At 37.8% G+C, this 27,045-nt stretch overlaps 6 protein-coding genes across 7 annotated transcripts; 5 read left to right on the top strand and 1 right to left on the bottom strand.

Annotated features, from left to right (window-relative positions):
• The first annotated feature begins 534 nt into the window (after positions 1-534).
• Positions 535-4,791, top strand: LOC125188483 (putative protein phosphatase 2C 60). Its single transcript, XM_048085343.2, has 11 exons — positions 535-711; positions 1,534-1,656; positions 2,227-2,290; positions 2,381-2,489; positions 2,762-2,897; positions 2,970-3,095; positions 3,201-3,324; positions 3,559-3,635; positions 3,900-3,952; positions 4,143-4,197; positions 4,454-4,791. The coding sequence occupies exons 2-11, from the start codon at positions 1,540-1,542 to the stop codon at positions 4,634-4,636; spliced, it is 1,044 nt and encodes a 347-aa protein (XP_047941300.1). The 5' UTR covers positions 535-711; positions 1,534-1,539; the 3' UTR covers positions 4,637-4,791.
• Positions 4,792-5,402: 611 nt separating this feature from the next.
• LOC125188479 (uncharacterized) lies at positions 5,403-9,714 on the top strand. Its single transcript, XM_089058367.1, has 6 exons — positions 5,403-6,523; positions 7,488-8,566; positions 8,649-8,727; positions 8,851-8,922; positions 9,008-9,070; positions 9,445-9,714. Exons 1-6 carry the CDS (start codon positions 6,407-6,409, stop codon positions 9,493-9,495), a joined length of 1,461 nt encoding a protein of 486 aa, XP_088914493.1. The 5' UTR covers positions 5,403-6,406; the 3' UTR covers positions 9,496-9,714.
• Positions 9,715-10,504: 790 nt separating this feature from the next.
• On the top strand, positions 10,505-15,378 carry LOC125188481 (putative protein phosphatase 2C 58). Of its 2 annotated transcripts, none has more exons than XM_048085342.2 (11): positions 10,505-10,698; positions 11,878-11,997; positions 12,677-12,740; positions 12,819-12,927; positions 13,230-13,371; positions 13,451-13,576; positions 13,676-13,799; positions 14,040-14,116; positions 14,450-14,502; positions 14,721-14,775; positions 15,022-15,378. In XM_048085342.2, the coding sequence occupies exons 2-11, from the start codon at positions 11,881-11,883 to the stop codon at positions 15,202-15,204; spliced, it is 1,050 nt and encodes a 349-aa protein (XP_047941299.1). In that variant the 5' UTR covers positions 10,505-10,698; positions 11,878-11,880; the 3' UTR covers positions 15,205-15,378. The 2 variants fall into 2 exon arrangements, with proteins under 2 accessions (XP_047941299.1, XP_088915563.1); XM_089059437.1 differs by having other exon boundaries at positions 11,875-11,997.
• Positions 15,379-15,715: 337 nt separating this feature from the next.
• On the top strand, positions 15,716-18,405 carry LOC125188484 (nucleoid-associated protein At4g30620, chloroplastic-like). The gene is made up of 7 exons (XM_048085344.1): positions 15,716-15,878; positions 16,836-16,975; positions 17,262-17,362; positions 17,473-17,512; positions 17,777-17,848; positions 18,045-18,101; positions 18,204-18,405. The coding sequence occupies exons 1-7, from the start codon at positions 15,815-15,817 to the stop codon at positions 18,288-18,290; spliced, it is 561 nt and encodes a 186-aa protein (XP_047941301.1). The 5' UTR covers positions 15,716-15,814; the 3' UTR covers positions 18,291-18,405.
• Positions 18,406-18,561: 156 nt separating this feature from the next.
• LOC125188478 (transmembrane 9 superfamily member 8-like) lies at positions 18,562-22,142 on the bottom strand. Its single transcript, XM_048085336.2, has 7 exons — positions 21,938-22,142; positions 20,958-21,122; positions 20,771-20,880; positions 20,538-20,646; positions 20,344-20,456; positions 20,108-20,258; positions 18,562-20,022 (listed from the first exon to the last, which is right to left on the bottom strand). Exons 1-7 carry the CDS (start codon positions 22,058-22,060, stop codon positions 18,865-18,867), a joined length of 1,929 nt encoding a protein of 642 aa, XP_047941293.1. The 5' UTR covers positions 22,061-22,142; the 3' UTR covers positions 18,562-18,864.
• A 1,258-nt stretch (positions 22,143-23,400) lies between these two features.
• LOC125188480 (small ribosomal subunit protein mS47) lies at positions 23,401-26,796 on the top strand. The gene is made up of 14 exons (XM_048085339.2): positions 23,401-23,604; positions 23,799-23,879; positions 24,020-24,088; positions 24,175-24,241; positions 24,347-24,426; positions 24,525-24,608; positions 24,819-24,903; positions 25,142-25,227; positions 25,313-25,434; positions 25,543-25,603; positions 25,888-25,986; positions 26,080-26,181; positions 26,275-26,316; positions 26,431-26,796. Exons 1-14 carry the CDS (start codon positions 23,476-23,478, stop codon positions 26,548-26,550), a joined length of 1,227 nt encoding a protein of 408 aa, XP_047941296.1. The 5' UTR covers positions 23,401-23,475; the 3' UTR covers positions 26,551-26,796.
• The last annotated feature ends 249 nt before the right edge of the window (positions 26,797-27,045 follow it).

Raw genomic sequence — 27,045 nt, 5'->3', positions numbered from 1 at the left:
TGTTGTTTAGGTCATTGGCATTAGGAAATTCATAAAACAAATTGATTATTACAAATCTTGTACTTAAAATAAATTGATTATTACAAATCTTGGTACAAGTTCGATCATAACTTGGAATCATTCTTACTGATTTTTAGATAATCGACGTGTGACTATTGTAAACTTATCTAAAGTCAATGATACTATTTTTTTTAGTACTCTTCATTTATAAGCATCCTACAAAATATGATAACTAACCCAATAATTAAAAACTACTGTAGTTTATACCAAAGTCAAGGACCAAATTCCTTACCAATAAATATTGTCACTCAATCACATTCATTAGTTTGATATTTCAATTAACTCATAAATACGTAATACTCCTATCTCTAATTGAAAATTAAAAAAAAATGATTTAATTAACAATAACTCCATACTAATTACAATATCTCATTATAATCAGTATAAATATATTAAAAAAACATTATGCTCTTTATAGAATAAAATAAAATACGGAGTATTTTATAAGAAGTTGGCAGTTAGGCAGTTATAGAATACACTCAAACACCAACACTCATTCATTCCCTTCATCACTCTCGATTCTCTCCCGACTCCACCCTTGTTAATCCCTCATCAAATTGCACAAGCATTTCGAAATCATCAGGATTTCCAGCCAATCCGCGCCTCATTTCGACAAATTCGTTCGATTCATCAACTGAGCTTTCAAGTTTTGTAAGTTTTTAAGTGATGAAGCCCTTGCGAAATACCAGCGTTCATTTATTGCGATTGATCTTCCTGAGCAAGCCGATGAGAAATAGTAGTAGCTGTTTTGTATCATCTTGATTTTTTGTTAGTATTGTCGATTGTCGATATAGTCTTTGCCACACCCCCCTCCAGAGATGTATCTCTCGATTCTTATTGTTAATTCTGAAATAGTATATGGATTTGGCTGTTTAATTTAGCTGGATTGTCGCAGTTGTGATGTATTTTATTGTAATTTATGACATTCTCTTGAATTTTGGAATTGATTTTGTATAGTTATAGGGGCTGTTTATTCCCCCAAACGCTTTGATGGATATAACTGTTATCGCCTTGTTTGATTATCTAACTGTTTATTCTGAATTACTATATGGATATTGTCTGTTTAATGAAGCTGGATTCTCTGAGCTGTGATGTATTTTTATGTTTTTATATATTGTAATTTATGAAGTTTTGATGGGATTTTCTTATACAGGGATGGAGTTGTTTTGGATAGTTATAGGGCTTGTTTAACTCTTGTTTATGGATATAACTGTTTTCACCTTGTTTGATAATGTAATTCTTGAAATTATTCAATCATATGTATTGTATATCTACTATACCACCCCCTGTAATTGTAAACACCCTTATATTGTAAACTCAACTGTTATATATACATTCATCACACGTGTGTCCGTGTTGTTCCAACTGGCTACTCCCGTGCACCGGTGATTTCCTTCTCTCTGCATTATATATACACTGTGTTGTGAAATATTTTTAAAGAGGCTGCTGGGTTTAAATGGTGTTTGCTGACAGTAAGAGATGGGGGCGCACCTCAGTATTCCGAAAACGGAGAAGTCATCTGAAGATGGTGAAAACGATAGAGTTAGGTTTGGTCTATCAGCCATGCAAGGATGGCGTGTCAATATGGGGGATGCTGTAAGTCGTTGGTCAACTCTAATCTCTGTTCCAGTTAGTAATGAATTGTAGGAGTACAAATATTGGTATCATGACTTTGTGCAGAATATGAGTTTTTCAGTTTCAGTTAGTTAGAGTGCTGTTTACAGGTTTAATCGAGTGGATTCATGTTTTTCTGTTTCCTGTTAATTAGAAAGTATGCTTACGCTAAATAGAACAATTGTGGGATTCAGTATATGTGATTCATACATCCACAAAGTGAAAAAATTCATATATTGTTAGCATAGTATTGTTTTAGTCCGACTAAGGAACAATTTGCCTCAACGATGAATCAAGTGCTGGCGGTGCAAAGTCTAACATGTGTGCAGTGAACTTCAGTTCATAAGTCGAGTGTTCTTTAGGAATACTTTAATAATGAAATTCTGTATTCTGGTAAGGAGGCATCTGCTTCCCGATCCTGAAGAAATTGTAAAGGGATAAGAAAAGAAGGTAGAAGTATAAATAATTTGCTTTTTATTGTAGCTACAATATCCCTTTTTGTGTTTCTCTTTCGTAGTTGTACGGAATATGATGTTCTTACTCTTCTTTTAGCATGCTGCAATTCCATATTTGGATAACAGTAGATCATTCTTTGGTGTTTACGACGGTTATCTAGGTATGCTCATCATTCTTTGGAGTATTTATTTATTTTTGAATAAGAACTCAGTATCAGTTTCTGAATTTATGGTCATTCTTGAATTTGCAGGTGGTGAGGTTGCCAAATTCTGTGCTCAGTTCCTGCACCAGCAAGTGCCGAAACAGGAAGAATATTCAGCTGGAGATGTCGGGGCAGCTCTCCGGAAATCTTTCCTCAGGTTATTTGCAAAATACTGTTTATTTACTTCTTCTCTAGCTCGTCACGATTTCCTCAGGTGAGGCTTGCCTCTCACACATGTGTCTATTTACTCTAGATTAGGATAAAAGCTGAAGATTAGCAAAATCATGTTTAAAGGTATCTTAGTTTATAAATATCCAATTTAACTCTCTTTCCAAAAGATAACAAGAGGAGTTATGTCTAACTACTATAAATCAAGATACATCATTTACAGAATTTATTCATCTAAGATCATATCCATTGTTAATGCAGGATGGATGAACTGATGACCGGACAAAGAGGCTGGAGGGAGTTGGCTATCATCGGATGTAGACTAACCAGCCATGATATCCTCGAAGAGGGTGCGACATGGTCTCCAATACGTGACCCCGACAATTGGACAGAGGAGGTACTTAAATCAATCCTAAATAACCATTTTCCATCGTAACTTGGAATTTTGGTTTATTATTGCTTCGTACAGGGACCACACTCTGATTTCAAAGGACCACATTCTGGAAGTACTGCTTGTGTTGCAGTCATCGGGGAGAATCAACTTGTTGTTGCCAATGCAGGTGATTCGCTCTGCGTCATTTCTAGGAACGGTCAGGTACCATGTGATTATGATCTCGATCTACTTAATCTTGTATAACTAACATTTTTTCACACATGGCGTGTATTCGTTTTTAGCTATGACGGTTTGGCTTTTCATCAGGCACGCGAGCTGTCAGTAGACCATAAACCCATACTGCCGGCTGAGAGTGAAAGAATTATAAGAGCAGGAGGATTTGTCCGCGGGGGGCGTGTGGAAGGCTATTTGGATGTTTCAAGAGCTATAGGTTTTGTTCAATTTTGTTGTCTTATCAATTTTTTTTTCTAATTTTAATAGCTAGGAGAGTTGGGTCATCGTTAAACTCTCACCCTCCCTGCACATACAGCTGATCCTGGCAAAATCTGAATAATTTTGTGCTTAATTCCACTAGCCACGTATGTTATGATGACGATCTTATTAGCTAGAACTGTTTAGGAGCTGTTTTTCAGGTCTCTTATGGCCGACCATGCATTTGATGCAGGCTGTGTGAATTTCAAGAGTAGCATATATTTACCTCCAGAAGAGCAAATGGTCATTGCTGATCCAGAAGTTAAAACAGTATGTATCTTCATTTTGTGTTGTAATGTAGAACTGCTTCTGTTTCATTAGGCTTTTCCGACATTTTGTGATTCGACTAGAATGAAGCCTGTGGACAGTTCTTATTAAGACCAAGAAAAGACACCACATGTGACCAACCAATAGTAATCAGTAATTGATAATTTGGTGTTGATATCTGTTGGTAAATTTGCTGGGAAACCTTAAGTTGTTCTTATATTTGCTGCAATAGCACAGAATTTCTGATTCGTTCGTTTTCCAAACCAGGTTGAATTGACAGACGAGGATGAGTTCATTGTGGTTGCCACTGATGGCATTTGGTATATCATCTGAACTTCTCCTTTATTAATTCAATCTGCATTATATCTTTCGAGATAACATCGTTTATATGTCTAATTCTTGAATAAATTAAGCATAGTGTTGACCTTCTTTCGTATATTTCTCGTTACAAAAAAGGGCGTCGCATAATAATTTCCGACTATTCATTTTTCTTTGCTGTCTGCCTCTCAGGGATTGCATGCCGAGCCAGGAGGTTGTGGATTTCATACACGAACAGCTGCAACATGTAAGTCTTTTTGGTACCGCTTGACAGTTGCTCTTTCCATCTCAAAATATAGCTTCCCATCTTCGTAGTGTCGTCAAATTTCCAGTCGATAAGTTGTGAAGGCTTTACGTTATACACGTGCAAGAAAACATGCTGCTAAATTCTGTGATCTGGAAAACATGAACTGTGAGATCTGCAGAAAGTTTAAAAACTATGTTTTAATCTCTCTTTTGGTCTATTTGTTGTGAATCTTCTCACGCTTTGTTCCCTCGTGCAGGAGAGTAAGCTCTCGTTGGTGTGCGAAAAAGTACTCGACCGGTGCTTGGCGCCTACTACTAACGCAGGCAATGGCTGCGACAACATGACCATGATACTGATCCAGCTCAAGAAACCCGAACAGTCGGGCGAGCCTTCGGGCATGAAATCCCCGGCTTCTGAAGAAAAGCACCCTCGGAGTTAATCTTGATCAAATGAAGACTGACTAAGTCATATACTGATTTAGTAGCACCTCAAAGAGTGTGATAGTTTCTCCAAAAAATTTATAATCTTTTACTAGTACTAATTTTATAATGTGATAATGTAATAAAGTATAATTTCATATTCAAAATCAATCAATGATTCGATCCAAACTAATCTTTTTACTACTATATATAATCTCTCCACGAGATGTGATAAGTGACCCAAGAATTTAAAATTGCTTCGTAACAAAGTCAATGATCAAATCCCTTACTGAATATGAATATCAGTGTGCCAATTGCATTCCTTAGTTTGTTATTTCAAACTATGTGAAATCATCTTCAAACTACTCTCCTCCTCATTCACCCCAAAAAACCACATTAGACTTATTTCCATTTGTCTCAGCTCAAATGAGACGTTTCATTTAACACAAGAATTAAGAAAAAAAAGAAACAAGTACAGTATACAGTTAAATAGAAAGATAATCAAATATGAGAGATAAAAATAAAGAATAATACATGAAAGAGAATAAAAGTTAGTAAATTTTACAAAAAATGAAATAGGATAATATGAGAGATAAAAACAAAAGAATAAAATTTGAAAAAGAATAAAAGTTAGTAAATTTTACAAAAAATGAAATAAGCCAATTAATTTGGAACATAAAAAAATACGAATCAGTATTTGCTTAAACTCTTATGAAAAATTCAGAAAAATGAATTAATTACCTCAAATAAAATGGAAAAAAAAAAACTGAAAATAAAAAAAAAAAAATTTGAAGAAGTTGGCACACTCAACACAGTCCCAACTTTTCAATCCCTTCATCGCTCTGGATTCTCTCTCGATTCAACTCTGGTTAATCGCTCATCAAATTCCACAAGCGTTTCGATCATCAAGATTTCAGCCCAATCGCGCCTCATTTCGACAAATTCGTTCGATTCATCAACTGAGCTTTCAAGTTTTGTAAGTGTTTTAAGTGATGAAGCCCTTGCGAAATACCAGCGTTCATTTTGCGATTGATCTTCATGAGCAAGCCGATGAGAAATAGTAGTAGCTGTTTTGTAGCATCTTGATTTTTAGTTAGTATTGTCGATTGTCGATATAGTCTTTGCCACATCCCCCTCCAAAGATGTATCTCTCGATTCTTATTGTTAATTCTGAAATAGTATATGGATTTGGCTGTTTAATTTAGCTGGATTGTCCCAGTTGTGATGTATTTTATTGTAATTGATGACATTCTCTTGAATTTTGGAATTGATTTTGTATTTAATCCCCCAAACGCTTTGATGGATATAACTGTTTTTGCCTTTTTTGATTTTGTAACTGTTTATTCTGAATTATATCGATATTGGCTGTTTAATGAAGCTGAATTGTCTGAGCTGTGATGTATTTTTATGTTTTTATATAGAGTATTGTAATTTATGAAGTTTTGATGGGATTTTCTTATACAGGGATGGAGTTGTTTTGGATAGTTATAGGGCTTGTTTAACTCCCCTTGTTGATGGATATAACTGTTTTCACCTTGTTTGATAATGTAATTCTTGAAATTATTCAATCATATGTCTTGTATATCTACTCTACCACCGCCTATAAACACCCTTATATTGTAAACTTAACTGTTATAGTATGTCCATACATCACATGTGTGTCAGTGTTGTTCCAACTGGCTACTCCCGTGCTCCGGTGATTTCCTTCTCTCTGCATTATATATACACTGTGTTGTGAAATATTTTTAAAGAGGCTGCTGGGTTTAAATGGTGTTTGCTGACAGTAAGAGATGGGGGCGCTCCTCAGTATTCCGAAAACGGAGAAATCATCTGAAGATGGTGAAAACGATAGAGTTAGGTTTGGTCTATCAGCCATGCAAGGATGGCGTGCCAATATGGGGGATGCTGTAAGTCGTTGGTCAACTCTAATCTCTGTACTTGTTAGTAATGAATTGTCGGAGTACAAATATTGGTATCATGACTTTGTGCAGAATATGAGTTTTTCAGTTTCGACAATGCAGAATCTCGTTAGTTAGAGTGCTGTTTACAGATTTAATGAGTGGATTCATGTTTTTCTGTTTCCTGTTAATTAGCAAGTATGCATACGCTAAATAAAACAATTGTGAGGTTCAGTGTATGTGATTCATACATCCACAAAGTGAAAAAATTCATCATTGTTAACATAGTATTGCTTTAGTCCGACTAAGGAACAATTTGCCTAAACAATGAATCAAGTGCTGGCGGTGCAAAGTCTAACATTCATTTACTGCGATTGATCTTCCTGAGCCAGCTAATGAGAAATTGTATCTGTTTATTAGTATCTCTTTGATTTATAGTTAGTCTTGTCAATACCAAAGATGTATTTCTCGATTCTTATTGTCAATACTGAAATTATGGATATCGGCGGTTTCATTTAGCTGGATTGTTCAACTGTGATGTATTTTACTGTTAATATTTCCAATCTATGAAGTTTTCTAGATTTATTTACCCTGTTTGATTATGTAATTCTTCCCATCTTTCCATTTGTGCCCTACTTGCTTTCTCTCTGCGTGATGCTCCCTAGCCGCATTCTTATGTTTGGTGGCTTATTAGTTTCATTATTGTATGATAAAATAAATTTCAGGAAAAGAGCTGAGCATTGATTTTTGTACTAAATCAGGATAGATTCAGTCTTCTATTTATTTAATTACTACTCCACTACTTATCTGGATCATCAATAGAATACAATCTAATTTAATTGTGCATGTTCATCTGTTCATGTTCGTTCTGAACTTTAGTTTATGATGGTTTGATGAAATGGAAATTTAGATAATTATTTTCACTAATTAATACGTGAATGAGTAATATTTTGTGTTGGTTTTCATTCCGTAGCATATGGAGGGCAGTTCACGCTTCAGGATGCTTTGGACTACCGTTGATGATGATATCTACTATCATAGTTTTGACAAGTTGGGTCTAAAGGATTGTAATGATCAGGATCTTGTATTATCCGGATTTAAAAGAAATCCGGAAGGCTTTCCGATTCATGTTGGATTTTTCTGTGTGGGTGATGCCTTGTTCATGGTTGGAGGCATGACGGAAAAGCTGGAACCAACAAATGGATTGTGGTCTGCACTGCCACCATCTGATGGTTCTCTTAGTGAGTGTTGGACTCTTTGCCCCGCTACTATGAAGGTAAAGCGATCTGTCCCCATTCTTGTCCCGTTGCATGATGGCAGGATATTCATCTGCGGTGGCACTAATGAACGAGAAGGTTGGGCTGAGATCTACGACCCAAAGAAAGGCGAGTTTGAGGGTATGAACTTGCCTCGCATGGAATATCCTCGTGCCCCAGTGGAGGATGACAGGATATTCATCCGCGGGGGCATTTGTGAAGAAGAAGGTTGGGGTGAGATCTACAACAAGGGTAATGGCAAGTTCGATTGTCCCCATCCTATCTCTATCTTTCAGTGGACCGACCAAGTTGTTATGTTATACTATCACCACATGCTTTACAGCAAAAGGAAATATCACAAACCATGTCAACCATCTCTCCTCTCTTACAACATTGCTGAACAACGATGGGAAATTTTTGCGGACAACCTCCCTCCACCATTATATGACCATGGAAAGAGGAACCTGGTCTATGTGGGGGGCGACATTCTATTCATTATCGACTTTGCACGTACTTGGTTCGTCTACGATCTGTCCTCCAGAAAGGAGGCAGGGGAAGTGTTCGTGAAGGGGAAGCCTACGCGTGAGCATGTGCCAGTGAAGGCAGCTTTCTATTCCGGCAACAAAGATATTAAAAGTACTAGTTGGGTTGTCTACATATTCATGCCCATGCTCAATAACTACTGTGATCTTGGATATGCCAAGGTCAATGTCGTCCAAGGTTGGGGCGGGGATTACTTTGCTACATTTCAAATGATGGGTGTCCTGAGAGTCGGTCCCTTTCATCACATTTATATGTAAGTCTGCAGATTTGAATTGATTTTGGAATTTCTTGGTAATTATGTCCTTAAATGGTAGCATGCTCATTTTTGTACGCAGCTTTGCTGAGAACGACAAGAAAGGGGAAGAGAGTATCTTGTCTTCTTCCTCTGTATCACAGAAAAAGGTTCAGCAGGAGGTAAAACGATACCATCTTATCCCTTTGACTGTCTTAGGTTGTGAGAGTATCTTGTCTTCTAGTAACTTGACATGAGTGTTAACCTTCGGGCTGGAGAAGTAAGATTGTTTATTTTATACGCAGGTCGATTCTGTGGAAAGTTTCTTGCAGTCGCTGGGTCTCGATAAGTATTCGATTACATTTCAGGCTGAAGAAGTATGGCTACTTAATTTTCGTTTCTTTGTTATTCTCAGATCCATTTTCAGTATGTTCAATTAGTTATTGTGCTTTGATTTTACAGGTTGATATGGAAGCTCTGTTAGAAATGAGTAATGAAGATCTTAAAGCAATGGGAATTCCAATGGTGATTATTTCCTATTAAGCTTTTCTTATTATCATACACTGTTATTTCCACCCTTGAATTGTGTTTTCTTATGTTGCTGCCATAACTATATAAACTAGATTACATGATCTGTCTAGACACCATTCATGCAATAGGGGTTGCAACAACTAGAACGACAGTAAAAGCTAATTGACTCTGTAAATCGAGTTTAGAAGCCATAGACATTTGATAATACAAAAACTCTTGCAATCAATCCTTTTTCAGTTGATGTTTCTGTGCCTGGAAAGATATCTGCTGGGGTAAAAACATGTTCAGGCTCCTAGTCTTGTGCATTCTGATATTTTGTTGTCATCGGAAAATGTCTGCTCATTTCATCTTTTGCATCAACGTGTCAGGGTCCAAGAAAAAAGATACTTCTGGGATTGGAGTCGAAGCGTTATTACTGAGCGGGGCAAGTCCTTTCGGCATCCTTGGATGTCAGGGTCGGTCGTGTCAATTGTTGGTGAACCCTGATCGGGGGTGGCTTTTCTTTTACAAGTGAATACATGTAGCTATTTTTGGTAATTCGTAGGATAGATTTAATAATTCATTTTACGCTGAAATGCGTTTCAGGAGAAATAGTTCAATGCAAATTAAAATCTATAGAATTACATGTACAAAAGAGATGATGAGTAACGAATGTTTGATGCAAAATTCTCAAAGCACACTTATTAAAACAACTTTGGAAGAGTAACGAATGTAGCCGTAAACTACTCACGTTTCAATGCAGAATGTATACTCAATTGAAGTTGTAAAACATAAAATTCAGACAGACCAAAACCTACACCTAACATAAAAGAACCAAAATATTTCAAACTAGGCTGGTCTAGTTCTTTTTAGACCCTAGGCTCGGTCTAGTTCAAACGTGTGTCAGCTACACTCCTTAGTTTGATATTTCAAACTATCACTTAGTGAAATCTCAAACTATCACTTAGTGAAAACATCTCATGAGACTTATTTCCATTATGTCTCGGCTCAAGTGAGACGTTTCATTTAACACAAGAATTAAAGAAAAAATATATATCAAGTACTAGTAGTATATTAGTTAAATGGAAAGATAGTCAAATATGCAAGAATTAAGGAAAAAAACACGAGAATACAATTAAGTGGAAAGATAATCGAATATGAGTGATAAAAATAAAGAACATATGAAAGAGAATAAAAGTTAGTAAATTTTATAAAAAATGAAATAGGATAATCAAGTAGTATGAGAGATAAAAACAAAGAATAAAATATGAAGCATAATAAAGGTTGGTAAATTTTTTTAAAAATGAAATAAGCCAATTAATTTGGAACATAAAAAAAATACGAATCAATTATTTGCTTATGAAAATTTTAGAAAAATGAATTGATTACCTCAAATAAAATGGAAAAGGAAAAACTGAAAAATAAAAAATAAAAAATTTGAAGATGTTGGCGGTTGGGCAGTTACAGAATAAGCTTTCACACTCAACACAGTCCAAACCTTTTAAGCCCTTCGTCTCTCTCGATTCTCTCTCGATTTAATCCTTCATCAAATCCACAAGCGTTCCGATATCGTCAAGGTTTCAGCCCAATCCCGCCTCATTTCGACAAATTCGTTCGATTCACCAACTGAGCTTTTAAGTTTTGTAAGTTTTTAAGTGATGAAGCATTCGTTCGATTCATCAACTACCAGCATTCATTTATTGCGATTGATCTTCCTGAGCCAGCTGATGAGAAATTGTAGTAGCTGTTTATTAGTATCTCTTTGATTTATAGTTAGTCTTGTCGATACCAAAGATGTATTTCTCGATTCTTATTGTCAATACTGAAATTATGGATATCGGCTGTTTCATTTAGCTGGATTCTTCCACTGTGATGTATTTTACTGTTGATATTTCCGATCTATGAAGTTTTCTAGATTTATTTACCCTGTTTGATTATGTAATTCTGGAAATTATTCAAATTTTATGTATTGTAGATCTAATCTATCAAACCATGGGAAAGAACTGGATACTGACTGTTTAGTAAGCTGGATTGTCTCTGTTGTCATGTTTGCTTATGTTGATATATTGTAATTTATGGAGTTCTCTTAAATATTTTTTTCATATGGGAATGGAGTTGATTTTGTATAGTTGCAGGGGTTGTTTAACATCCCCCACGCGTTGATGGATATAACTATTTTCGACCTTGTTTGATTATGAAATTATTGTAATTCTATTCTATCAACCATGGTAACCACCATCATAGGGGGTGCGATGTATTTTTATGTTGTTCTATTGTATTCTATGAAGTTTTCTTGATTTTTTACTTTAATATGTGAGTGGAGTTGATTTGTATAGTTCTAGGGGCTGTAAATCATATGTATTGTAAACCTAATCCACCACCCATGATATTATCTGTTTAGTTTAGCTGTATAGTCCCAGTTGATTTAGGTAAGTTATGGGGGTTGCTTGGTCCCCCCACAGTCGGATGGATATATTGTATATCTATTCCACCACCGCCTGTAAACTTTACTGTTATATATACATTCATCACATGTGTGTCAGTGTTGGCTATTACAGTGTAAACTTAACTGTTATGTATATATATACACATCACATGTGTATTGGCTATTACGTTTAACAGGCTACTCCCGTGCTCCGGTGACCACTGAACATCAAGAAGATAAATTAGTAATTCTATATGTGAATTTTTAGTTTCAGAAAATTTTAGAAATTGACTATGTTGCCTCTTTGGATTCCATTCTCTCTGCATAATATATACACGGGGTTTGTGTAATATTTTTAAAGAGGCTGCTGGGTTTAAATGGTGTTTGCTGACAGTAGGAGATGGGAGCGTCCCACAGTACTCCGAAAACGGAGAAATCATCTGAAGATGGTGAAAATGATAGACTTAGATTTGGTCTAGCAGCCATGCAAGGATGGCGTGCTACTATGGATGATGCTGTAAGTCGTTGGCCAACTCTAATCTCTGTACCAGTTAGTAATGAATTGTACAAATATTGTTATCATTACTTTGTGCAGAATATTAATTTTTCAGTTTTGACAATGCAGAATCCTGTTAGTTAGGGTAGTTTTTTTCGTTTCATGTTAATTAGAAAGTATGTATACGTTGAATGGAGCAATTGTGGGGTTCAGTTTATGTGATTCATATATATTGTTAGCATAGTACGCTTGAGTCCGACTAAGGAACAATTTGCCTCAACAATGAATCAAGTGCAGTGACCTTCAGTTTATAAGTCAAGTGGTTTTTAGGTATACTTCGATAATGAACTATTTGTAGATCTATCATAAGTCAAGTCCAGCATCTGTACAAAGATTCGGGTGAGGAGGCATCTGCTTTTGGTTTGAAGAAAGAAAAGAAGGTTGAAGAACAAGTGAAGAGTAAGCAATCAACTCCTGATTAAGAAGTTGAAATTATTGAGTAAACATTGGATAATATTGAGAAATAGTATTTAAAGATAATTAAGTTTTGGTAAGTAAGTGGAGGCTATCATGCCGAAGTTGATTTCTGTTATAGCTAACAGTGTCATGATCTAGATCAGTAGATATGGTGAATGCCCCTTATTGTGTTTGTCTTTCGTAGTTGTCATGGAATATATGATGTTGTTACTCTGCCTTTTAGCATGCTGCAATTCCGAATTTGGACAACACCAGATCATTATTTGGTGTTTACGACGGTTATAGAGGTATGCTCAACATTATCCTGCACATTATTTATATTTTGAATCAGTTGCGGACTTTATAACCATTCCTTGAATTTGCAGGTGATGAGGTTGCCAAATTCTGTGCTAAGTTCCTGCACCAGCAAGTGCTGAAACAAGAAGAATATTCAGCTGGTGATGTCGGAACAGCCCTTCGGAAAGCTTTCCTCAGGTTATTTGGGAAATACTCTTGTTTATTTACATCTACGCCAGATCTTCCTAATTTCTTTCTCATAGAAGTTAGAACTTGTAGAACAGTAAGGCTTGCCTCTCACACGCGTGTCTATTTACTTTCTAGATTACACAACGTTGTACTTCCAGAACATCCGCATCAGAATCCACACACACACACACACATATGTATATATGTATGTTCAATTAGGATAAAGACTGAAGAATTATGTCTAACTAATGAATTTATTGTCACCGAGCTGCTTAATACGGAATATAAGTTTATGTCTATTGTTAATGCAGGATGGATGAAATGATGACCGGACAGAGAGGCTGGAGGGAGTTGGTTATCCTTGGAGATAAACTACATATGTTTGATGGTCTGATGGAATGTCTGATATTCGCTACAAGACATGGCGCTGAAGCTGACGAATGGACAGAGGAGGTGCTTAAATCAATCTTAATGACTAAATAACCATTTTCCATCGTAACTTGGAATTTTGGCTTATTATTGCTTCGTACAGGGACCACACTCTAATTTCCGAGGACCATATTCTGGAAGTACTGCTTGTGTTGCAGTCATCGGGGAGAACCAACTTGTTGTTGCCAATGCAGGTGATTCGCGCTGTGTCATTTCTAGGAACGGTCAGGTACCATGTGATAATGATCTACTTAATCTTGTATAACTAATATTTTGTCACACAGAACGTATTTTCGTTTTTAACTATGACGTTTTGGCTTTTCATCAGGCACTCGAGCTGTCAGTAGACCATAGACCCATACTGCCGGTTGAGAGGGAAAGAATTATAAGAGGAGGAGGATATGTCCGCTGGGGGCGTGTGCAAGGATATTTGGATATTTCAAGAGCCATAGGTTTTGTACAATTCTGTTGTCTTGTCATTTTCTTTTCCAATTTTAATAGCCAGGAGAGTCGGGTCATCGTTAAACTCTCACCTTGCACACACAGCTGATCCTGGCAAAATCTGAATAATTTTGTCCGTAATCCCACTGACCGCATATATTTTGACAACGGACCTTATTAGCTAGAACTGTTTAGGAAGTGTTATGAGCTGTTTTTGAGGTTTCTTACGGACAACCATGTGTTTGATGCAGGTGGTGTGGAATTCAAGAGTATCATAAATTTACCTCCAGAAGAGCAAATGGTCACTGCTGATCCAGAAGTTAAAACAGTATGTATCTTCATTTTGTGTTTTAACTTGTAAGTAACAGATTTTAGAGCTTACGTTGAACTGCTTTTGTTTATTTAGGCTTTTTCGACATTTTCTGATTCGGTTACAATGAAGCCTTCAGACAGTTCATATTAAGGCCAAGAAAAGACACCACATGTGACCATCCAATAGTACTCGGTGTTATCTATGTTTAGGAAATTATCGAACTTTTTTAATATAATAGCTGATAATTTGGTGTTGATATCTGTTGGTAAATTTGCTGGGAAACCTTAAGTTGTTCTTCTATTTGCTGCAATAGCACAAAATTTCTGATTCGTTCGTTTTCCAAACCAGGTTGAGTTTACAGACAAGGATGAGTTCATCGTAATTGCCACTGATGGCATTTGGTATGACGCCTGAACTTCTCTTTTTTTCATTTAATCTGCATTACTTCTCTCGAGATAGCATCCTTGGTTCGAAATAAATTTTTGTAGTATATGTTATATGCCTGATTCTTGAATAAATTAGGCATAGTGTTGAGCTTCTTTCGTATATACATCATTACAAAAAGGGTCTCGTATAACATTTTTCGACTATTCGGTTTCCTGTGCTGTCTGCCTCTCAGGGATAGCATGTCGAGCCAAGAGGTTGTGGAGTTCATACACAAGCAGCTGCAACAAGTAAGTCTTTTTGGTATCGATTGGCAGTTGCTCTTTCCATCTCAAATTATAGCTTCCCATCTTCGTGGTGTCGTTTAATTTCCAGTCGATACATTGTGAAGGCTTTACGTAGTATATGTATGAGAAAAGTGCTGCTAATTTATGTCGCCAAAACTATGTTTTAATCTGCAGAAAGTTGAAAATCTATGTTTTAATCTTTCTGGAGTGTTTGTTGTGAATCTTCTGACGCTGTGTTCCCTTGTGCAGGAGAGTAAGCTCTCGTCGGTGTGCGAAAAAGTACTCGACTGGTGCTTGGCACCTACTGACAGAGTAGGCGATGGCTGCGACAACATGACCATGATACTGATCCAGCTCAAGAAGCCCGTACAGTCGGGCGAGCCTTCGGGCATGAGATCCCCGGATCCCAAGTCATCGTCCCAAGCCTCTTGATCAAATGCAGACTCCTTTGTAGCCCTCATCAAACCAATCTCTATATACTCGATCATATTCTTGCATATACTTGATACACGTGTTGTGTGAAGAATTTGTATAGCTTGTTTGACTCGATGTGTCAATTGCTTCAGTTTTTCACCTAATTCGAACCAACCTGAGGCCGAGAGTACAAATTTAATCAATAGATATAATCTTTCAAATCGAACATCCCCAGTTTTTGTCCAATTTGATTTACCGATATATATCCCAACCTCCGAATCAAAAAATTCAAAAATTTTATAACTAAATCCGAACTGCTAAAAAATCCAATACAAAACTTTATTGCTAAATATATTAGGTTTGAAATAATTAAGTAGGAGTATCAAAAACAAATAGATTTTTTTTGAACTTTTTTCGTCAAAAAGGGAAATAAAATAAGATGGGTGGGTCAATTCGAAATATTTAGAAAATTGGAGGAATGTTAGGGCAATTCTATCTATTTGGGGGAAATAACATAACCAAACAAACGAAGAGATTTTTCTTCATCAGAACCCTCCAAATTTGTTCCTAGCTCCCAATTTCTTCCAGAAACCTTCAATTCACTTCCATTTCTGGATAGCTCAAGGATATGGCGATGTCTCCAACTGCAGCTCTTGCTGCTCAATTCCCCTCTTCCTCTTCGTTCTCTTCGTGTGAGTCTCAGTATGTGATTTGTGTGTGTGTGATCCGTTTTGTTAAGAGCATGGAAATTTGTCATGTCTATGATTTTGGATAAGATGATTGTTTGTTTGTAGTTGTTATCTTTGTTTGCATTTGTCTCTGTGTATTTTTTTTAGCAAGCCGGAGACTGCAAGAGAAAAGAAGTGTGTATTGTTGCTTTTATTTTTGCTTCAGTGGATGATTGTTTGGAAGCATTTGGTGTAGTTAGGGTTCATGACTACAGTCATTTGGTGGAGGTTTGAGAAATTTAGGATATGTTCTTGTTTGAGGCTTCTATTTCTGGGTAGCATATATGTATAATTTTTTCCTGATTAAAGATGATAAGAGATGAGCTATAGTCGAATAGCTGATGAATGATCTGAGGTGAAGTCGGGATTTTTGAAGCTTGAGAAAATAACGTTCGCAGTCTATGGAAATACCACAGATGGTACTGCGGATATCATGAATGTTTTTCTACAGTTTGATCCCGCGCTAAATCAGATGAAAAATCTCTTAGTGGATTTGCTTGATTTGATGAGATATCTTAATCTCTTCGTGGAGTTTTATTTGATTTTATTTGCATAGTTGCACATAGACTTGGATACAAGGCTGAGAGGCCACCGAGTGGTCTATTGCAGATGCTCTACAAGTGCTCAATGGAGATACTAATGATAACTGTAATTATGATAGTTCCATTTGTGCATGTGATACTTATGCTAGTTGTTTTTGTTCTACAATCCTTGGTATTCATTTTCATTGTCATAATTCGTTAGAGGCTTTCCCCAAAATGAATTTGGTGATCCCCTCCTTATCACACTAGATATGGATTATGGACTGAAGCTTGTCACTATGAGTCAATCATGATTTGAAAATGTGGAAACAGTTAATAGATTATACCTGTGATGTTTTGTGCGATTAACTGCTTATATATTGTGTTTCCCCAACTGCAGGTAAGAGACATCCGAACTCCAATATTGTTAATTTTCCGAGTTTGTTAAGTCAAACTGGAAGGGCTAGAAGATCTCTTAGTGTGCGTGGTTTATTTGGCGGAAAGAAGGATAACAATGACAAGGGTGATGAAGGTAACAAGGTATGTTAATTTTGTGTTCGCTCCAGTGCACATTGCCATATCGAGTAACTAGGCTTATTGCTAACTCGCCTCCTATCGTAATTCCAAAAGGACCTCCCTTTCGCTCATGTTTCTTCTCTAGATCTTTGTAAAGCTCTTTTTTTCGACTAATCAGATCCTATGGGGAAAATAATTTCATGTTTATATATAGCTCTCATTTATTTATATGCACATCCCGTATTTCGTAGTTTGTCCTAATAATTTTATTTGAACAGTGTTCTTACTATAAAATGTATGGTTGATGTAGGCAGGATTTATGGGAAATATGCAAAATTTATACGAAACCGTAAAGAAGGCACAGATGGTTGTCCAAGTTGAGGCAGTACGAGTGCAAAAAGAACTTGCTGCGTATATTCTAATACTTGAACTTGTATCTACTGCTATTTTCTTTTCCTGTTATTCATACTAATATTCAGTTCAATGCATAACTCACTGTGGGATTGCTGTCATACTTGCAGAGCTGAATTCGATGGCTATTGTCAAGACGAGCTAATTAAGGTATATCTCAAGTTCAGTTCTATGATATAACTGTCAAATTAGTAGATTTTTTGAAGTTTAGTTGTGATGAACTAAAATAATAGTTGTACACGTCGAATCTTTTATGCTTTCATTTTCAGCTCAAACCAGTTAATAATATCTACTGAAAAAACTTTTTTGTTAGTTGTAGTTATGTTTCTTGTGAAACAAATGAAGTCTTTTGTCTCCTTACGGACTCCTAAGATTCGTATACCACCTCCTATAGTTTGACGAATCTTTTTCCAGGCAACACTCTCTGGGAATCAACAGCCTGTCCGCATTGAGATAACAGATGCTGCAATGGAGTTGGGAGCTGAGGTATGTTAAGGCTCATATGATCCACATTTCGTATATTTGTCTCCTCGTCTTATTGTCTTAGATCATTCGTACCACTGCATATCATCACTTCCTCCAGTTCTAACCGAGTAAATGATCTTTCATTGCTTGAACGTATAAACCGTTTCAGTTTACCTTCGTGCACATCTTCATTAAACCCTCGACCCCCATTGTGCAGAAACTCTCTCTTCTAGTGACGGAGGCATACAAGGACGCGCACCAGAAGAGCGTGGAGGTGAGCCCAGGGCGAAACCAGGCCAATCCGAGCGAGTGTCGTTCTTTTTTCATCCCGTGTTTCAGTAGTTCATGACACGTTTCGTTTGCTCTTGTCTTGCAGGCCATGAAAGAGAGAATGAGCAATCTTGCTCAGAGCTTAGGCATGCCAGGAGGAATGCCACAGGGTTTAGGCGACAGTCTCAAGTAATTTGGAGGTGATGGATTTAATAGGGCTTTCAATTTTGTAAAACAGTAATATATTTGGTTTCCAGCCATTTTTAAATGTTACATGTACCTCAGTATAAGGATATTTTTTCTCTTTATTGTTTCTTGTCCTTAATTTTCAGGAAAATGATGTTATCTTTTTACAATTTAATTTAAAGAGGGTTATTATTATTATTATTACTAACAAATTAAATACGCTATATTATTTCAACATTTCTAAGTTTGATTGAAAATCAGAACTAAAAAGAGAGAAAGAAACAAGGAGTAGTAGTTATCTCATTCACTTCTAAATTTTGGTGTCAACTATGAAAATCATTCAGACCAACACTGTAATTAATCAATTTCTTTTAAAGAGAGGATCGCTAATGGCTCCATTTACCTCCGTGGCTGTTATGGTGGCTCGAAATCCCGAACCAACCGTGACTGATATGGTAACTCGAAATCTCGAACTATTGGTTTGAGGAGAAGCTCGGTGACTGCTGTGGTGACTCGAATCTCCAAACTATTGTAGGAGGAAAGCGTCCTACCAACTAAGTCGTGCTTCATCGTTTCTCTAATCAATCAATCTTGACAGAAGAATAGATGAGCCTCGTAAACCAGAAGCAAGCGTAGAAGCCGATGGCCCCAGTCAGCACGAAGAAGGCGTACGAGGCAATCAGCATGTACCCGAAGTAGAGCGCCCCTGACACCGGCTTCGTGATGTCGAGCTTCGTGAAGAAGTAGAACACTGCATACAAGAAGAGGTACAGCGCCGATGATCCCGCTGTCAGGTACGACCGCCACCACCACAGGTAGTCCTCGCTGCACAGCTGGAAGTAGCAGAGCACCACTGTGATTTCGGCACACGTGATGAGGAGGATGACAAAGACGATGAGGAGGAACCCGAAGATATAGTAGAACTGGTTCAGCCATATGGAGCTCAGTATGAAGAAGAGCTCAATGAACACCGCCCCGAACGGGAGGATGCCCCCGATCAGGATTGAGAAGATCGGGTTCATGTACCATGCCTGCTCCGGGATCTGCCTCTGGATCTTGTTCGTCTTCACGGGGTCCTCGATCGCCGGCTTCTTGAACCCTATGTAGCTTCCGAGGAAGACGAGTGGGACGGAGATGCCAAACCAAAGGAAGACGAGAGCGAACATCGTCCCAAATGGGACCGCCCCGGACGACTTCTCGCCCCAGATGAGGGCGTTGAGGACGAAAAAGAGGGCAAACGCCGTGGCTGGGAAGAAGACAGCTGTATTCACGGCGATCTTGTTCCACTCTGTCCCTTTGAACATTTTGTAGAGACGGGCGGCGGCGTAGCCGGCAAAGATCCCCATGAAAGCCCATAGGAGTAGCATGGCTGTCATCAGGCCGCCTCGGTTTGAAGGTGAGAGGAATCCGAGGACGGCAAAGATCATGGTGACGACGACCATTCCGAGAAACTGCACGCCTGTTCCTACGTAGACGCAGAGGAGATCCGAGTTGCTGGGGGTCCTGAACACGTCCGCGTGTACTAGTTTCCATCCGGTTTCCTCCTGGGCCTCCTCGTGGGTCTCGAGCTCGTTGTACCGGGATATGTCTCGGTAAAGTGTTCGGAGCATTATCATCGCGACCATACCCGAGAGGAAGAGGACGATCATCAGAGAATTCACTATGGAGAACCAGTGGATCTGATCGTCGGCCATTAGGAGATACGTGTCCCATCTCATCGCCCATTTCACGTCGCTTTCCTGTGTTGCAGCAATATGTTTATTATGTAAAGATTCTCCTCAAAGATAGATAAGCTAAGGAAGGAGACATGTTGATCTCAGTTACCTGAAATGTGACATCATAAGTGAATATAACTTCTTGCTTATCTTCAACCTCTTGTGGTGAGCTTGAAGAGGTAACGATGCGTTGGGCGTGTGGATCACATGTCGCTAGCCGTGTGTTTTCTGTCCATTTTCCTTCATATTCGTGCTTGACACTAGAGAACGAGGAACAAGGTTTTCAGAAAACAGAAACAGGACACAAAAACGAAGGGAAAATGGAATACATTCTTAAGAACCTACCTAAATGGTGTGACTTCAAACCCTACAATCCTTGATGTATAGGTTTGTGGATCCTTGTGATACTTGACGACAAAATTCAAGTGGTTGTGGAGAAAATACTTTTCTTCCTTGCTCTGCATAAGGAAACACTGAGTTTTAGGAAACAAAACTTGTGCAGAAATTGCTGGATGCAATTTCAAAAACAAGTAACTTACGCCTGCATATTGCCCTTTCAGCCCTACGTAGAAGCCCAGCTGATAGATCGGAGGACCTTCTTGCTCCGATCTAGGAATCGGTACAACCAAAGGAAGATTGTCTAAGATCCTGCAGTACACTGTGTTAGAATTATTAAGCAAGGAATGGGTTTAAACTTGAAAAAACAAAAGTCTAATCTAAACATTTTTAGAGAAATTTGTTTTTGTCCATTGCAATCAGTACATCTACATACATGTTGACACGGTATTCATCTTCAATTTTTTCCTTGAATGCTTTTGAAGACTTGGGATCTAGTTCAACTCGACAAAGTACGTTGCACAACTGTGGCTCCCTCATCCGAAACTGTAATGTGACAGTATAGAAGTTAAGGAATGGGAAAAGGCCAAGAGGCATTGCACAACCAAATTAATTACACGAACCACATAACGGGAGTTCTCAATTCGATCTCCACGAAGTACTTCTCCAAGATTCTCTCTACTGTCGATTATAGTATTTGGGCGGCAGTAAGGGATAGAATAGTACGAATAAGGTAGCTGAGTCTTTATGGACGTCAATTTGTTCACTTTCACGCTCAATGAATCCCCCTGAAACAATTAAACAAGATAAAAGTCACAAAACAAAAATGTAACACATCCAAACCAGAGCATACTATGTTAACTATAACAGACAATATGCTAATAGCATGAAGCTTAGCTTTTTAATTCTTGATAGCAAAGCAGCATGTCACCTAATATGTTACCAACCATGAATATGATATCCTGACATTAGCTCTCAATGGATTTATGAAAAAAATGAAACGTAACCTTGACACTGTAATTTCTAATATCATCTCTCCACTACCTCATGATCCAAATAAAAAGTTCACCTCCCAGAATTACACGACCATATATGTTCCAACGGTGCATGAATCGAATACAATTGGGGTAGCTAACAACTAAACGTTCCTGTATTCGGATCTAATGCTCTAACCTACATTCATAGTATATCCAAACCAACACAATAACACACCTTCTGCCCCCCTCCACATCCCCTTTCTACGGCAACATACTCAATCTCACAAGCTAAGAACTTCAAAATCCATCCAACTCCTTACTCATTTCACCAAAACAAATAGTGCATCATCAATTTGTATCATATCTTATCACACCTCCACAAATCAAATCCGCACATCAAATCTGGACTCAGGACACACTCATTGCAGATTATCAGTCGCAAAAAATGATAAATTGATTGAAATCTCATATCCTTCCAACGGAATGCAAATCAATAAACACATCAACCACGAATAATTCACACAGAACCTCAGTCAACAAACGTGTGTATGATCCAATAACCGAAATTCAGATTAGCAGCAACAACAAACCCCTCGGAGAAACAAAAATTGAAATTTTAGGAAGACCTTTTCGAAGTCTTCAGGAGCTACGCCAGGTAGATAGAAACTCCGCGCATCATCGGAGAAGAGAACAATGCAGATCACCGCGGTGATTAGAACTGCGCGAATTGAATTGAGAGCTCTTTCCATCGTGAAATCGAGCAATCACGCAGATCTCCAGAGAGAGTGGGGGAGAGAAAGAGAGAGTCGGTTGCTGAGTTTAGTTGCAGTGTCACTTCCTTAGAGAATAAATAAAGCTGCATTCTTATATTTTACGTATCTAATTATTGTTTAGCATATCATATTGTATTAATTGCTTCATCTATTACATTTGGCTATAAATCATATTAGGCCAATAAATCACATTATAATTTTGTTAAATTAGTTTTTAAAATATGTAGTACTACTAAGATAATTACTCCATCAGATTGTCTCATTTTTCTATTGTCGCCCATCCCATAAAATTTATCTCATTTCACTTTTACCATTTTTGGCAGTGGACCTCATATTCCACTAACTCATTCCTACTCACATTCTATTATAAAACTAATACTTTAAAAGTAGGACCCACATCCCACTAACTTTTTCAACTCACTTTTTATTACATTTCTTAAAATTCGTGCCAGGTCAAAGTGAGACTATTTTTGTGGGACGGAGGGAGTAGAATCAAATGTAAGTGTGTGATGTATGTGGTCTACCTACTTCTAAATTTAAGTCATTAGCATTTTAATTATTTTATTTATATTACTATAGTTAGTTACTCTTTGTCGCTAAATGTAAGCCATTATCGATTCCAATAAGATTCTCGTCGACGTCGAACACTCAGCCAATCAACCCATTCTAATCCACATGCCTTGTCCAGCATACACTGAATCTCAATAGCAATGTATTGAATTGTGATTTGAATTCGATGGTCTTGAACTATGACGTTGAAGTACTAACTCCTTTATCACATTAACTCCATTCAAAAGTAATAATACCATTATCAATTTATGCCAAATTATGCCAAATTGCTCCATATCTAGACCCTTGGGCAATATTTTCTAAACGAACCAGACACAATCCAAATCGGTATTGTACAAATTATACTACAGAACGTATATGTAATTCGCTCGTGGTACATGATTTAAATAAAATACTAGTACTACAAATTCAAGGGATGTGGTCGAGTAGCACGGGACTCGTTCATCCTTAATCAAATGGTCAAATGATCAATCCATGCCTATGGGTATGAAGAAGTCTTAAATCCTTGGGCCAGCTGTCTCGTCCGCTGAGGTGCCTTCAAATCAGCGCGAGGAATAGTCACTGGCCTACCTGTGGATCCTAGGTAATTAAAAAAAAAAATTACTAGTACTACAAAAAACAAAAAAATGAAATAAATAAACTTAAAATAAAATTCCACCGTGCCAGAAATACAATAACCAGAAACTCAGGGGGAAAACTGTAATTAGCTAAGACTGTTAACACAGCTCTCTTTTCTTCTCCAAAACCCCATTTTCAAAACCCAATCAGCCGCAACAGAAGCTCTGTTAACACAACCGAGATTCAATCTTCGTCTTCGGAAAATGCAGAAGCTGAAATTTCTGGTGCCACTGAGCCGTTGTTTACGCAGAAATGGCGCTGTTTCCCGGCAAGGGAGGAGTTTTTCCGCGCTCCCTAATTACACTCAGCACGATTATCTCCAACAAGACGAGGCCAGTTTCTCAATCTCGATTTTCTGGTTGATTAATATGTGTATAGCTCCCATTTATCTGGAATTTCGATAGTAGACTGTTGGAATTTCACGCTTATATGTTGGTATATGCTGAGAATTTGTAGAAATTTAGGTATTGCTTGTTCGAAGCTAGAGTTTTGAAGAAACCTTCTGTTGTTTGATTTCAAATAGCAGGTATTAGTGGAAGGAAGGGCGAATTCAAGAGCTGCCATTTTGAATAGGCCGACTGTGCTCAATGCCGTCACTGCTCATATGGTTAATTTCATGCTTTTTGATTCAGTGTTGTTGAATTGTAGTTTCATGTAAATTTAGGGCCGCTTGTTGTTAAAAAAATTGTGATTTTGTGTAAATGTTGATTAGATTGTGTTAATTGCAATAGTGTGTTATGGTGCTAGGCTGCTCGATTAAATAAGCTGTACGACTCTTGGGAGGAAAACTCGAGTATAGGTTTTGTCCTGTTGAAGGTAAATTATTGATTGCTCTTACTATTCCACCTTGGTTATGTCATGGCCCGTTTCCCTTGTCTGAGGTTGAGTTTTTTCCCTTGAAGGCGAATGGCGACAGAGCATTCTGCTCTGGCACCGATGTGGTTGATTTGTATCGGCTGCTTGATGAAGGTTGGTCCTTGCGTGGATTGCTAAGTTTGTTGTTGATTAGAGAGTATATTGAAGTGGTTCCTCTGATGTTTTCACATAAATTAGTTGATTTGATTTGATTCGCAGGGAAAACTGAGGAATGCAAAGAACTCTTTCGGAGTTTGTACAAGTTTGTCTATGTATTGGGAACATATCTGAAGCCACACGTGAGTTCACTATCTACATTTTTTTCGAAGTGTAAATTATAAGATTTGCTGAGTAAATTTGATCCAGCTAATATGTTTCTTAACGTTACTCTTATTAGGTGGCTATAATGGATGGTGTTGTGATGGGAGCCGGGGCAGGTATTTCATTTCCCGGGATGTTCCGCGTTGTAACTGATAGAACTGTATGAAACTGCTCCCTGAATGGATTTCCAGACTAAACTGCTTTCGGCTTTGATTAATTGTTTACAATTTTCAACTTAATTTTGGACATTCAAGATAGAAGTAGTGGGGATCTTCTTACTGTTTCTTTCTTTGTTTACAATTCATTATGTAGGCTGTTGGTATGATAAACTCTAGCATCAGTTTGTTAATGGATTATTGATGAATTACAGGTCTTCTCAAGTCCGGAGGTTCAGTTAGGTTTTCACCCTGATGCAGGAGCTTCATATTATCTCTCTCGTCTCCCCGGCTATCTAGGTATGACTGGAAACGAATAGCTAGAGGTTTAGTTATGTCTCATGAAATCTTATTTGATATTTAAGGAGTCAAAGAGATTTCTTATGATGGATATTAGAAAATAATGGATCAGCGACAACTTTCTCTAGCCTAGAGGTTTAGTTATATCTCATGAAATCTTATTTGATATTGAAGGAGTCAGAGATTTCTTATGATGGATATTAGAAAATAATGGATTGACGACAACTTCTCTATTCAGGGGAATATTTAGCTCTTACCGGAGAAAAGCTAAATGGTGCTGAAATGATGGCATGTGGTCTTGCCACTCACTATTCACTGAAGGAAGTTAGTACCACAACCGGCCTACAGCTCGTTTCTTTGTTTAGTCTTACTTTAAAAGAATCTTCGCTAATTTGACTCCCCTTTACAGAAACTTCCTTGGATTGAAGAACGTCTTGGTAGTTTAATAACCGATGTCCCTTCAGTCATTGAATCATCTCTTGCTCAATACGGCACTTTAGTCCACCCAGACGAGAGGAGTGTTCTTCACAAGTATTATTTCTCATTCATTCCACAGTTTTTAAAATCCTATTCTATGACAAGAAACCGGCTTTGTTCAGATCTTGGCCATTGAGCTCCAGTTTTATTTCCGTGATTCAGGATTGAAATGATAGACTCATTATTCTGCCACGATACGGTGGAGGAAATCGTTGAAGCTCTGGTAAGTTGCCTACTTGTCATGTGGATTTCTGTTGAAAACACGGGTATATAACATCAAACAGTTGAAAAAAGAGATGGACGCCTTTCTTTAGCATAGCTTTCTGATGATATTAATCTTGAATAAGCTCTTATCAACATGTATTCTGAAATTTGATAACAACATTGTGAATTCCAAACTGCTACAAATGCATATAGAGTCGACAACATGTGCTCTGTTTCGTCCTTTTTCCTTGTCGACGTGCTTATTGCTGGAAACACGAATCATGAGGGCTACTTTACTTGCAGGAAAACAAGGCAGCGGAATCTGGTGATAAATGGTGTGCCAACTTGCTTCACAAAATCAAAGAAGCTCCCCCGTTGAGCTCGAAAATTGCTCTGCAATCAGTAAGTCCGAAAAATTTCTACCACTATAGAGTCTATTTGAATTTCCTACATGCTCCATAAGGTAACCTTTTCCTATCCATGCTCAATCCAAAGATTCGAGAAGGTAGATTCGAAACTCTTGACCAGTGCCTCGCCAGGGAGTACCGCGCATCCCTCACATTCATATCCAAAGACTTTTCAAATGATTTCATCGAGGTACGGACTCTCAACTGGTGCATGATTTCAATGATTTCTAGTTTAATGTTCGACACTCGTTTATTATATGCTGCAATTTTCTCCTCTTCGTAGGGCGTGCGTGCAAGATTGATCGAGAAAGACTTCGCCCCGAAGGTATGTACTTATTAAATGTGATCGAGCAATTTTGATGTCTGTTCTAATCTCATTTCATCCTTCAACCCTCCTTAGACAAACCATTGACCGATTGTTCTGCCTGAAAAATTGTAGTGGGGGCCGTCTAAGCTGGAGGAGGTCAGTGACGACATGGTGGCCGCCTTCTTCTCGCCTCTCAGTGAAGTGGAACCGGAGCTGAACTTGCCCGTTGCAGTACGAGAGCCGGACGTGTGAGAACAAGAAGGTGATTTTGCAGCTGAGATTTAGAAGTTTTTGAAGCTCTGTTAGCTCTTAGGCAATGTTGATTTATATCCATCTCTCCTTACAGCTTTCTGGGATTTTCACAAGTGATGTTGATTAATTAAAGCTTATATCTTTGTAGCCTTAAACCTAACTTTAGCTGTAATGTTGCAGATGTAAAAGCTTTTTGAGTTTCTTTTGCATAATAATAGCTTTTACACATTTTCTGTTTCTCAAGAATTTTTTGGTACCCCAACATTTTTTGTATGAGCTTTGTATTGATTTTTTTAGGCCTTAGAATTTCCACCGACTTTTATTATTTAAAAAAATTGTAACCATTATATTTTATTGAATATACCTAGAATCAATAATGCTACCCACCAACGGGTCGCAGCGCAGTTGGCAACCGGAGCCGTGGTGACCATGAGGTCACGGGTTCAAACCCCGCCACCTGCTGGGAGACTTTCGGCCTTAACCTGCAAGTCTGGT

Source organism: Salvia hispanica, chromosome 5, assembly GCF_029641045.1.
Source record: "Salvia hispanica isolate PSC_SH4W2 chromosome 5, Shi_PSC_v1, whole genome shotgun sequence".
Classification (NCBI taxonomy): domain Eukaryota; kingdom Viridiplantae; phylum Streptophyta; class Magnoliopsida; order Lamiales; family Lamiaceae; genus Salvia; species Salvia hispanica.
The sequence above is the reverse complement of the archived record's forward strand: the minus strand, read 5'-3'. Positions and strand labels throughout refer to the sequence as shown.

Bases quoted from the DNA above. Each gene is read 5' to 3' on its own strand.
- LOC125188483 (XM_048085343.2), top strand. From the start codon at position 1,540: ATGGGGGCGCACCTCAGTATTCCGAAAACGGAGAAGTCATCTGAAGAT. The intron at 3,636-3,899 runs GTATGTATCTTC...TTTCCAAACCAG, and splicing joins CTGATCCAGAAGTTAAAACA to GTTGAATTGACAGACGAGGA. The intron at 3,953-4,142 runs GTATATCATCTG...TCTGCCTCTCAG, and splicing joins GTTGCCACTGATGGCATTTG to GGATTGCATGCCGAGCCAGG.
- LOC125188479 (XM_089058367.1), top strand. From the start codon at position 6,407: ATGGGGGCGCTCCTCAGTATTCCGAAAACGGAGAAATCATCTGAAGAT. The intron at 8,728-8,850 runs GTAAAACGATAC...TTTTATACGCAG, and splicing joins AGAAAAAGGTTCAGCAGGAG to GTCGATTCTGTGGAAAGTTT. The intron at 8,923-9,007 runs GTATGGCTACTT...TTGATTTTACAG, and splicing joins TTACATTTCAGGCTGAAGAA to GTTGATATGGAAGCTCTGTT.
- LOC125188481 (XM_048085342.2), top strand. From the start codon at position 11,881: ATGGGAGCGTCCCACAGTACTCCGAAAACGGAGAAATCATCTGAAGAT. The intron at 14,117-14,449 runs GTATGTATCTTC...TTTCCAAACCAG, and splicing joins CTGATCCAGAAGTTAAAACA to GTTGAGTTTACAGACAAGGA. The intron at 14,776-15,021 runs GTAAGTCTTTTT...TCCCTTGTGCAG, and splicing joins TACACAAGCAGCTGCAACAA to GAGAGTAAGCTCTCGTCGGT.
- LOC125188484 (XM_048085344.1), top strand. From the start codon at position 15,815: ATGGCGATGTCTCCAACTGCAGCTCTTGCTGCTCAATTCCCCTCTTCC. The intron at 17,363-17,472 runs GTATATTCTAAT...TCATACTTGCAG, and splicing joins GTGCAAAAAGAACTTGCTGC to AGCTGAATTCGATGGCTATT. The intron at 17,513-17,776 runs GTATATCTCAAG...ATCTTTTTCCAG, and splicing joins GTCAAGACGAGCTAATTAAG to GCAACACTCTCTGGGAATCA.
- LOC125188478 (XM_048085336.2), bottom strand. From the start codon at position 22,060: ATGGAAAGAGCTCTCAATTCAATTCGCGCAGTTCTAATCACCGCGGTG. The intron at 21,123-21,937 runs GTCTTCCTAAAA...TAATTGTTTCAG, and splicing joins CTCCTGAAGACTTCGAAAAG to GGGGATTCATTGAGCGTGAA. The intron at 20,023-20,107 runs GTAACTGAGATC...GCTGCAACACAG, and splicing joins CTTATGATGTCACATTTCAG to GAAAGCGACGTGAAATGGGC.
- LOC125188480 (XM_048085339.2), top strand. From the start codon at position 23,476: ATGCAGAAGCTGAAATTTCTGGTGCCACTGAGCCGTTGTTTACGCAGA. The intron at 25,435-25,542 runs GTATTATTTCTC...TCCGTGATTCAG, and splicing joins GAGAGGAGTGTTCTTCACAA to GATTGAAATGATAGACTCAT. The intron at 25,604-25,887 runs GTAAGTTGCCTA...CTTTACTTGCAG, and splicing joins AGGAAATCGTTGAAGCTCTG to GAAAACAAGGCAGCGGAATC.